The 12356-nt window shown below is 35.8% G+C and overlaps 2 protein-coding genes across 9 annotated transcripts in view; one reads left to right on the forward strand and one right to left on the reverse strand.

The window, feature by feature from the left end:
- FAM227B (family with sequence similarity 227 member B) overlaps positions 1–12356 on the reverse strand; it is a 240266-nt gene that overhangs the window by 60708 nt on the left and 167202 nt on the right. The window contains exon 13 of one of the 8 annotated variants that reach the window (XM_058427727.1): positions 9052–9721. The exons of the other annotated variants lie outside the window; for them this stretch is intronic. Within the exon in view, the coding sequence (XP_058283710.1) occupies positions 9717–9721 (5 nt within the window). The 3' untranslated portion in view covers positions 9052–9716. Of the gene's footprint in view, positions 1–9051; positions 9722–12356 lie in introns of those variants that run through there. 8 annotated transcript variants of the gene reach the window in all.
- The window catches only part of FGF7 (fibroblast growth factor 7), a 60705-nt gene continuing 59660 nt past the window's right edge, over positions 11312–12356 (forward strand). Inside the window, exon 1 of the mRNA XM_032176335.2 lies at positions 11312–11598. Within this exon, the coding sequence (XP_032032226.1) occupies positions 11313–11598 (286 nt within the window). The 5' untranslated portion in view covers position 11312. The remainder of the gene's footprint in view (positions 11599–12356) is intronic.

Raw genomic sequence — 12356 nt, forward strand, 5'->3', positions numbered from 1 at the left:
CTTTCCAGTTGTCTGATTTTCCCCTCTAATCCTGGTCTTCTCCCAGTCTCCCTTAGCTCAGCAAATGACATCACCATTTATCCAGCTACAAATATTGGACATCTGGAATTTAACCTTGACTCCTCTTTGTCTCTTACATTGAATAAAGCTTTGTCTCTGATATGGTTTGGCTCTGTGTCCTCACCCAGATCTCATCTTGAATTGTACTCCCATAATTCCCACATGTTGTGGGAGGGACCTGGTGGGAGATAATTGAATCATGGGGGCAGTTTCCCCCACACTGTTCTCATGGTAGTGAATAAGTCTTACGAGATCTGATGGTTTTGTAAGGGGTTTCAGCTTTTCCTTCTCTCTCATTCTCTCTCTTTACCTGCTACCATCTGTGTTAAGACCTGACATGCTCCTCCTTGCCTTCCACCATGATTGTGAGGCCTCCCCAACCATGTGGAACTGTAGGTCGATTAAACATCTTTCTTTTGTAAATTGCCCAGTCTCGGGAATGACTTTATCAGCAGTGTAAGAACAGACTAATACAGTCTCCAACATACATCTACCTACTCCTTTCCATCTTCCCTACCATAATTAGTCTAAGATACCATCTCTGACCTGTATTTCAATTATGGCCTCCTAACCAGTCTCCTTATTTCAACTTTTGCCATCTCCCAAACATTCTCCAAAAAGTTTTCAGAATGATTATACCCATTATACTTGCTAATTACAACCTATTATACTTAAGATCAAATCCAAAGTCTTTAATGTTGGTATCAAGGCCTTATGTACATTGGTCTCGTATTGCCCAACTTTCCCTTTGTTCAGTATGCTCCAGTTATACTATCTTTTGGTTTCTAGAACACAACAAGCTCATTTTCACCTCAGAACTTTTGCTCTTGTTACCTTTATCTAGAATGCTCTACCTCCACTTCTGATTTCTTCTCATGTATCAGATCTGAGCTTAAATGACAATTCTACAGAAAGACATTTTGTAATGAGATTTGAAACATCCTTCTCCTGTCTGTGTTAAATGATACCATAGCAACCTATTTATTTCCTCCTGTAATAGCCATCAGAGTTATTTTTAATGTCTATTATCTGCCCCCTCCTCCAATAATTTAAGCTCTAAGTCAGGGACCTTGCTTATCTTATTGAACAGTATGTCATAATGCACACTATCTGAATACACAGTAAGTGTTGATTTAAAATAATTAGCTGAGTTATCAGTTAAATAGGACCAAGGACTTTATTGCATCATTAAAAACTCAATATGTAAAATTTCAAAGGAAATATCTGATAATTGGTTACATGACTCTTGGGTCCCTCACGCAGACTGAATATATAAGAGAGAGAAAGAGATGGGGAGATAGTGAGGGAGAGAAGGTAGAGAGAGAGAGAATTTCTGAGGGAGATTTCTCTGTTAGTCCACTTCTCTACCAAGAAGAGAAGTGTGTGTGGGGGGAGGGAGGGGGGAAATCTCCCTACACTCCAAACCAAGTGAGAGAGCCTAGTGTTTGGGGGATATTGAGGATCATAGAGGGCATTGGAAACAGTAGTCTGCATATTGGAAAAAGAAGAGTAGAGTTTTATTTAGGAAAAATGGGGATGTTACTTATGACTTTGGGGCAGAGAAATAACATGGTTGCAATTATATTTTAGAAAGATTAATCTCATAACAACATTTAAAACGGATTGGAGATTGGGGAGAGAAGATACAAAGAGGTGGATGAGGAATAGAATTAATGTGAACTATAACAATAACTTGATCTAGGATGTGACAGTGATAACTGATAGGAAGAAACAGGTGTAGAAGAAGTTGTGGTAGAATTGACATTTTTTGAAATAAATTAGAGGAATAAGGAGGACTCACTATGTTTGAATTAATATTAAAAACTATTGAAGGAAAAATATAAGTTGTAGCTGAGGATAGAAATAACGTTTAGCTTGAAGAGGAGCTTAAGCAGAAGTATAAACCTCCTTTCTCATGCATAAGTTATTGCGATAGCCACCAGTTTTACACAAATACAAATTTTTACTGAATACTTGGCTTTTCATGGATGTAGCTCTATAATTAAGGTGGTGGACTCCCTAACTTTCTTCTTTACTATCGTAATTACTTTTATTCTGCCTCTTTTTCTCACTTTTGAACATGCTTTGAAAGCTAATGAATTAAAAATTAAGCCAGTTTTGCTACTAACACATTGATATCCATGAAACATTTTTAAAAGAAAAATTGCTATTGCTAGTTTTATCCCTCATTTTGCTGCCTTGCTACATAGACAATTCATGTAGAACCAAATAATGACAATTTAGAGCTAACAATGTAATAACCTCAGTTGCGCAAGGTCTTTGTGTTTGTCATGATGTTCTTCTAGGGATGAAGCAAAACTCTCTCTGTTAGAACATTTTTCAACATTTAGAATGGCATGAAGCTGTCAAAACTAGGCACCAATGTAAAGCACTTACTCAAGGAAATTGATTGTTTCCTAAAGTTAAGCAGTAACTTAAGGGGAATCAAGACAATCAAGAATGAATTACATAATACGCTTTCATTGTATAGAAATGTACAAGTGGAAAATAAAAACCCAAACTAGTAGCTCCAACTAGAGATTTTGCTCTAGGTCTAAAGTTGTATCACAATTCAGTAAATTCATAATATAATTTTAAGAACTTTAAATTTAGATTAGCATTTCAGATAACTTCTTATAAATATAAAATTAAAGCATAAATTTTTATAGACTCAGAGATACAAGAGTCAAGTAACTTTTGTAAACTGAGATATTTATATATTTGAGTCACCAGCACAACACAATTTTGAACATATGACTCATACTTTGTATCTTATATACAGTTAGTTTTAGAATGTTAGGGCATTATGCCAAGGGTAAGCACAAGTTTACATAATTGAGGATTTATAGGGACCTCAGGCTTGCTCAATTACTTTTGGGATTTTATGCCAGAGTTTAAACTACTGTCTTTGACCAGGCCCATCAGGTTTGGGTTGACGTGTCCATACTACAGCCTCCTTTTATATTAATACTTAGAATAAACCCAAACTCCTATTACCGTGACCTACAAAGTTCATTATGATCTGGTCCCTGCCTACCTCTTCAGGCTCATTCATCTCTCACTACTTTTTCCATTTTTCATTCATATTAGCCTTCATTCAGTTCTTGGAACACACCAAGATCCACCCCCACCCCCAACCCCCACCAATCTACTTGTTTATGTTTTTTCTCTCACTGGAATGCATGCTGTGTTAGGGCAGAGGTCACTTCCAGAATATTCACCATTGTATCTCCAAAAGGCCAGCACAACATCTGGCACCAAGTATCTATTTGATAAATATTTGTTAGATGGATGAATCAAGGAAATAAGTAAGATTGGTTATATGGCATGACCCAGGGTTCAAGCTGATTTATGGAATGGGTAGACAGAAGAAAAGAGGAAGATAAATTCATAGTGTAAGGACATCTCTGAGAATGTAGTAGAAATATGTCTTGGACAAAGATGCCCTCTCTCACCACTTCTATTCAACATCATATTTGAAGTCCAGGTCAGAACTATCAGGCAAGAGAAAGAAATAAAAGGCAATCAAATAGGAAGAGAAGAAGTCAAACTATCCCTGTTTGCAGATGACATGATTTTCTACGTAGAAAACCCCATAGTCTCTGTCCAAAAGCTCTTTGAATTGATAAATAACTTTAGCAAAGTTTCAGGAACAAAATCAATGTACAAAAATCACTAGCATTCTTATACACCAACAGTCAAGCTGAGAACCAAATCAGGAACACAATCCCATCCACAATTGCCACACACATACACACACACACACACACACACACACACACACACAAATACCTAGGAATACAGCTAACCAGCGAGGTGAAAGATCTCCAAAATGAAAATTACAAAACATTGCTCAAAGAAATCAGAGATGACACAAATGCATGGAAAAACATTCCATGTTCATGGATAGGAAGAATCAAGATCATTAAAATGGCCATACTGCCCAAAGCAATTTATAGATTCAATGCTATTCCTATCAAATTACCAATGACATTCTTCACAGAACTAAAGAAAACTAGTTTGAAATTCATATGGAACCATAAAAGAGCCTGAAGATCCAAGGCAATCCTAGGCCAAAAGAACACAGCTGGCTGGGTGCAGTTGCTCACACCTGCAATCCCAGCATGTTGGGAAGCCCAGGTAGGCAGACTGCTTGAGGTCAGGAGTTTGAGACCAGCCTGGGCAACATGGAAAAATCCTGTCTTTGCAAAAAATACAAAAAAATAGCCTGGTATGGTGATGCATGCCTGTAGTCCCAGCTACTCAGGATGCGCGAGGATCACTGAGCCCAGAAACTTGAGGCTGCAGTAAGCCATGATTATGCCACTGCACTTCAGCCTGGGTGACTCTCTTAAAAAAATAATAACAAAGCTGGAGGCATCATGCTACCTGACTTCAAACTATACTATAAGGCAACAGTACTAAAACAGTATGGTACTGGTACAGAAAGAGACATCCAGTTCAATGGAACAGAATGAGCCCAGAAATAAGGCTGCACACCCACAACTATCTGATCTTTGACAAATCTCACAAAAACAAGCAATGAAGAAATAACTCCCTGTTCAATAAACGGTGCTGGGATAACTGGCTAGCCATATGAAGCAGATTGAAGCTGGACCCCTTCCTTACACCACGTACAAAAATAAACCAAAGATGGATTAAAGACTTAGATGTAAAACTTAAAACTATAAAAACCCTGGAAGATAACCTAGTAAATACCATTCTGGACATAGGAACTAGCAAAGATTTCATGACAGACATGCCAAAAGCAATGCAACAAAAGCAAAAATTGACAAATTGGATCTAATTAGGCTAAAGAGCTCCTGCACAGCAAAGGAATTATCAACAAAGTAAACAGACAACTTACAGAATAGGAGAAAATTTTTGCAAACAATTCATCTGACAAAGATTTAACATCCAGCATCTACAAAGATCTTAAACAAATTTATAAGCAAAACCAAACAGCCCCATTAAAAAGTGGGCAAAGGACATGAACAATTTTGAAAAGACATACATGTGTCTAAAAAACATATGAAAAAATGCTCAATACTGCTAATCATTAGAGAAATGCAAATAAAAAACACAGTGAGATCCTATCTCAGATCAGTCAGAATGGCTATTACTAAAAAGTCAAAAAATAAATGCTGGCAAGCTTTCAGAGAAAAGGGAACACTTATACACTGCTGATAGGAGTGTAAATTAGTTCAACCATTATGGAAAGAAGTGTGGCAATTCCTCAAAGAACTAAAAACACAATTACCATTTGACCCAGCAATCCTACTACTGGGTATGTACCCAAAGGAATATAAATCATTCTACCATAAAGACACATGCATGTGTATGTTCATTGCAGCACTATTCACCATAGCAAAGATATGGAATCAATCTAAATGCCCTCAATGGTAGACTGGATAAAGAAAATGTGGTACATATAGACTATGGAATACTTTGCAGCCATCATGTCCTTTGCAGGAACATGGATGGAGCTGGAGGCCATTATCCTTAGCAAACTAACACAGGAACAGCAAATCAAATACCATATTCTCTCACTTATAAATAGAGCTAAATAGTGAGAACAAATGGACACAAATAGAGGAACAACAGATACTGGGGTCCACTTGAGGGTGGAGGGAGGGAAGAGAAAATATAACTATCAGGTACTATGCTTAGTGCTTCGGTGATAATCTGTACACCGAACCCTTGTGACATGAGTTTACCTGTATAACAAACCTGCACATGTACCCCTGAACCTAAAAGATAAAAAAAAGAAAAAAAAAAGAAATATGCGTTGGACCACAATTTCAGATATGCAAAGAATAACATATAAATTTATATTTATAAATATAAATCAACCTAGCTTTAATTTTGAGAATTCTGCTCTTCCAGTTTGGTAAAAAACTTAACTTCAGTTATTCTTGGGTTTCCCTCTTCTGTTTCAAGATGGGATAGATTTCAAGAGTTTTATGCATGGCCAAAGCTAGGCCATCTAGGTGTTGAGTCATTTGTCTACCCTGATTCCTCTTCTGGGGTATTCAGTCACTCTGTTCACATAATTTCTACAGGTCTGAACTCCCTGCTACTTTCAGAATTATTTTAAAATATGGGAAATATTTATGAGGGGTCCTTATGGACCTATTTGTTCAGACACATGAGGCAGCCCTGATTCTCTGCAGTATTGCTGCCTCTGCTATGTGCTGTGGTACAGATATATATACAAGCATGGCTCCCCAAATATGGGGGCCATAAACTTTTCTCTATGATCCCAGGTCCATGGGACTCTATGACAGTTTCCCTGGGCTGCTTCTCAAATGCACTCTAGGGCTTCCTTTAGTTTCAGTGCACTTGGCATGACCTTTTGAAAGGGATTCATGTTTTGCCCTAGTCAGGAAGCATTTATGACTTTTTTCCCTCAACCTTTCCTTTCCAATATCTTTTTGAAAATATGAAGAACAAAAAAATGGTTTAAATGAACACAGTTTAATATTTCATAAGCCCATTCTGCCAATAGGAATTAAGTTTTGACCAGAACAGAGGCAGAGTAAAATTCTGATCATGTCAGTCTTCTGCTTACCATATTATAATGGCTTCCTATTGCTCCTGGAATACAGATCATATGCCTTAATAAAGCACATGGAGATCTTGCCTGCCTCTCCAACCTCTTCATGCACCACAGTCCCTTCTCATTCTCTCTACTTGGACCAAACCTGTGTTTCACTGTGAAAAGGACAGGTTTTTTTTTTTTTTTTTTGTATAGTACCTCTTCACCTGGTTAACTCCCATTCATGCTGTAAAGTTGCACCTTTAGTGGAAGTTTTGCAGGGAAAGCTTACATATTGCCACTTATTATAGATACTCATGGCACTATGTATCTTTTCTTTGTAGCACTTGTCCATGATGGTTACCTTGTCTCATAAGAAGAGAAATGCAAAGGGTAACTACAATTTAATGGCATTTTCACTTGTCAGACTAACAAAACTCCAAATGTTTTCACAATAAATTTTTTGAAATAAATGAGCACTCTTACCTACTGCTGGTGGGATTATAAAACTAGTACAACCTCTGTGGAGGATAAGTGGGCAATACCTTTTTTTTATACCTTTTGTCCCAGGCAGTCTACTTCTGGAAATTGATCCTATAGATTTATTTTCATAGTATAAAATTTATGTCCATATTTTATGTCTTTATTCATTACAGCATTTTTCTGGTAATAGAAAAGTACTGAAAAAAATTAAATGTTCCTCAATAGGAGGCTGCTCAAATACATTGTGATATACCCATTCAGCGGACTACCCTGTGGCTATAACAACAACAAAAATGTGAGAAGCTTCCTAAATAATGAGATAGGAAGATTTTTCTGTTAAAAAAAACCATACAAAACAATGCATATGGCGTGCTACCTTTTGTATAAAAAGGGTAAAAGTAAAAAATAATACGTATGTGTATAAATATATACACACAAACATATGTATCCAGTTTGCCTGTATAAGCATAGCGAAACTCTGAAAAGATACACAAGAAACTAATAAAAAGAATTATCTATGTTTTGGGGAAGAATGAAAACTGAGAGGATATGGAACAGAATAAGATGTAAGAATGCAAAGTAATGAAAATATTTAATTATGTTCCCTTCTACTGATTATATTATACATGATTACGAATGAGGCAAAGTTTTTTGTTTTTTTTTTTTTTTTTGAGAGGGAGTCTTGCTTTGTCGCCTAGGCTGGAGTGCAGTGGCGCGATCTCTGCTCACTGCAAGCTCCGCTTCCCGGGTTCACACCATTCTCCCGCCTCAGCCTCCCGAGTAGCTGGGACCACAGGCGCTGGCTACCACGCCTCGCTAATTTTTTTGTATTTTTAGTAGAGACGGGGTTTCACTGTGTTAGCCAGGATGGTCTCGATCTCCTGACTTTGTGATCCATCTGCCTCAGCCTCCCAAAGTGCTGGGATTACAGGCGTAAGCCACCATGCCGGGACAGTTAATTCTTTGAAGCCAGCAATGGTGTGTTAAAAAAGAAAATTCAATCTACAAATAACAAAAAAAGACAATGATTCAAAGTATTCCTGTGCTTAATCTATCACTATAGGTCTATTAAAACAAGAGCAACAAATGATTGCCAATGTATAACTTAAAACATCCAGAGGGTTACCCCATCTAGAGTTGCCTAAAGTTATTCTTAGTTACTGGAGAATTCATTTAGAAGCATAAGCATAATAAGGGCACAGTGAAATCTAAGTTTGGTTCTCCATTATAGCTGTGGTCCTAATGAATTGTGGGCCCATCCTGAATTAATAATTCTCCAATAAAAAATGATAATCAAATAATTTAAACCATTGATATAGATTCCTTGTTGAGATTAATCTGTTCATTAGTATTACTGGGATCATATTTCCAAATTACAGAGTGTAATAGCATCTAATGCACTTTCATAGAGCACAATTTTATTCTTTTGTTTCCCATTTTACAGTTAATCCTATATAGCAGATATTAAGGAGGCACTAAGCACTCTTTGCTAACAAACTATCCATTTCTTTTATTTTAGTATTTAGCACTTAGTTAGCAAATGTGGACTTCTAACTTACTGATTTCTTGGTTTAAAATCCGTGGGTTCAGTATGGAACAAATGGATTTAGTAGCTCTTGAATATCTTTACACTGTAAACTTACTATTGATAACTTTTATTTCTTTAGAAGCAATATCTAAGTCCTAGGAATTCTGAGCCTGCTCATTATTGTTACCTCCAAAACTAGCGGAGTGTGATTCAGAACACAATAACATTATATTTTCTTTCCTCCTTCTCTTCCTCCTTTTAGAGAATACATGATAGGATGTTTTCAGCTTTTTAGCTTTCAACAGATGCAATTATCAAAGAGTCTGTCCTCCTCTGCTTTAATAAATGTGGAACATTCAACATTTGGCATATAAAGAGTAACTGGGTACATCTGAACTATTCTGTGCTCTTCATTCTGTTCCCTAAAGGGACAGATACAAAGAGAAATCACATAAACTATAATCCAGTTGAGTAGATTTAATTTCCTTTTCCTATTTGGTCTACATGCACCACCTGGTGGTAAAGTAGTGCATTTCACATAGTGTGTGTGTGTGTGTGTGTGCGTGCGTGTGTGTGTGTGTGTGTGTGTGTTTTGAGGAGTATATAACATGAAAAAGATAATTTTAATATACTTTCTTAATACTGATTTAGATAGACAACACAATTATTCTACAACAAGAATCTAATACAACACTACAGCACTACTTCATGTATACCAGAACAGGAAGTAAAGGAGAGAACTCATGCTGGAAAGTAAAATAGCTTTCTCTTATTTACCTTAGCAATACATCTTATAATTCCATCTCTAAATTAACATTTATTGTTCCAATATTCTTATTGAGGCAAAAATCAAACACTGATAATCAATGTGAAACCATTTCCTCCTTTTTAAAGAATAACAGCTTTTAAAAGTAGGTGCCCTGTTCCTTGTATTAGTAGTGAGTATAAGTCACAGATCACAGAATTGTAAAGCACCATAGAGGCATTAGACCAATACACCAATTTTACAAATGTAGCAGCTGAGACTCTGGAACAGCAGGTAACTTGCCCAAAGTCATACTGGTCATTAGTGGTCCAACTCAAATAAGAATCTAGATCTTCTCACTTTCAGCCTAGGAATATAATACATAAAAATTGTACTTATATTCATATTCAATGAATTGTCTCTGTATGATGTGATAATATTCAACTTATTTACACAGTGCTTTGAGGCACTCATATGTTAGTTAACATATATTAGTTTTGTTCTAACATTCTGAGCACAAAGAAGTAACTGAAGAAATGCATGTATCATAAAGCTATGGAAAAGATTTTCTAAATATTAAAAAACCCTATATATATGTTCAAATGAATAATTTTCCAAGTATAATACAACTGCTATATTGCAAAGAAGGTTTAAAAAAATTCCCTTTCCCCTTCTAACTGCTTCAGTACCAGAGATCTGTTTCTACAAAGTAGGTACCCACTTGTAGATTTAAGCATAAAACATGTTCATAGCTCCCTCTCATGACCATTGAATACTATACAAGCCTCCTTTTATTCTCGCTGTTGTATTCAACTAACAGCTCACTGGCTAAGTTTTAATTGCTTCCAATGAGGTCAGCAAAGGTATTTATCGAAAAGCCCTGAATAAAAGGCTCACACACACACACACACAAGCACACACGCGCTCACACACACAGAGAAAATTCTCCTGCCTGTTGATTTATGGAAACAATTATGATTCTGCTGGAGAACTTTTCAGCTGAGAAATAGTTTGTAGCTACAGTAGAAAGGCTCAAGTTGCACAAGGCAGACAACAGACATGGAATTCTTATATATCCAGCTGTTATCAACAAAACAAGTAAGTTACTGTTATTTGTCTTTAAAAACAATGCTGAATGTTTTCTAAAAGTTTATCTCTTTTTCTGATTTTAGTACTGAGCAGGAAAGTAAAGTTACAAGATTTTTGAGCCATGTAACTATCTATAGTAATTATGCTGTAGAACATAAAGATAAGATTGAAGTTCTCCAGAGCAATCCTGACATTTAACTTAAAAAACCTGGGCAGTTCAGGAGAAAATAATTGATTAACCACAAATGTAAAAGCATATAATAAAGAAGTCTAGGGAGAAAGCAGTTACACTTTGTTAGTAGTAATTGTAAAAACTTAACTTAAATCAACAGTTCTGAGTGCAGTATGGTTCTCACAAAATAGCAATGGGAATGAATGATACAGTCATATTGTTTTGTCTCTACTCATGCATAAATTTTATAAATCTACACATAAAGCGGTAAAGATTTTGATATCCTCTGTGAAGGCTGTTTTAAATGTATCTTCAAAGAATAACCTATACTGTATATTAATACTACTACTTACCCACTAAAATTTATACATACAATTTTTTATCTTCCTCTCTCCTCCCCTCCCTATTCTTAATCTCTCATTGCAAACAGAAGTCAAATAGCAAACAGCGTCACAGCAACTGAACTTACTACGAACTGTTTTTATGAGGATTTATCAACAGAGTTATTTAAGGAGGAATCCTGTGTTGTTATCAGGAACAAAAAGGATAAGGCTAACAATTTGGAAAGAGCAACTACTCTTTCTTAAATCAATCTACAATTCACAGATAGGAAGAGGTCAATGACCTAGGAGTAACAATCAACTCAAGATTCAATTTTCATTATGTTATTCATGAACACCCGGAGCACTACACTATAATGCACAAATGGATACTGACATGGATCCTGCCAACTTTGCTCTACAGATCATACTTTCACATTATCTGTCTAGTGGGTACTATATCTTTAGCTTGCAATGACATGACTCCAGAGCAAATGGCTACAAATGTGAACTGTTCCAGCCCTGAGCGACACACAAGAAGTTATGATTACATGGAAGGAGGAGATATAAGAGTGAGAAGACTCTTCTGTCGAACACAGTGGTACCTGAGGATTGATAAAAGAGGCAAAGTAAAAGGGACCCAAGAGATGAAGAATAATTACAGTAAGTAATTTTATTTTAAGTACTGCTTATGAACCTTAGCAATCTGTTAATGGATCAATTTTCAGGTGACATGTTTTCTCAGCTTCCTTTTGCTTCTTGGAAAAAAAGTTAAATAAAATGTCATCTAATTTCTCTAAATTGAACTATGTTGAACTATGCCCCTAAAAATATCTCTTGGAACAGGGTAAATCTACTTACATTATAGTTGGACCCAATAATCTAAGCCAATTTGAAAATATATACTCCTTGCCCTGAAAATGCTCATAAGTTAAGCAAAATGTAAATAATATTATTCACACCAAAATGTGACTTAATATTGTCTAGCAAAACTCATTAAGATATCTAATTTAGAACTTCATAAATTATCACTAAAAGCTATTTATCACTAGTTTAAAGAGTAGGGAAATTATTTTTATTAATTTGATTTTCTTTGAAATAATATTTTCATGATGTAAATTAAAATACTTAATCTGTGCTAAGATGTGCATTCCTTTGCAATTGTGTATAATGACAGAAGGGAATCTGTGGTATCCTTATTCATTTGAGTCATAATGAGCTTGTATTAATTGATTGGTTGATTACTTATCAACTTAGGCAGAAAAACAGATCTCTCCTAACATTTTCCTTAACTAAATCTTTTATGTCATAAAAGTTCTGTGCTACCTTAAAAAAAATGTAAATGTGAGGGAAAAAAAGTAAGCTGGAAGAGATGATAATTCCATGTTTTTCAATTTAATGCCTTACATTTTTCCCAAGAA

Source organism: Hylobates moloch, unplaced genomic scaffold (genome assembly GCF_009828535.3).
Source record: "Hylobates moloch isolate HMO894 unplaced genomic scaffold, HMol_V3 SCAFFOLD_14, whole genome shotgun sequence".
NCBI classification, from domain to species: domain Eukaryota; kingdom Metazoa; phylum Chordata; class Mammalia; order Primates; family Hylobatidae; genus Hylobates; species Hylobates moloch.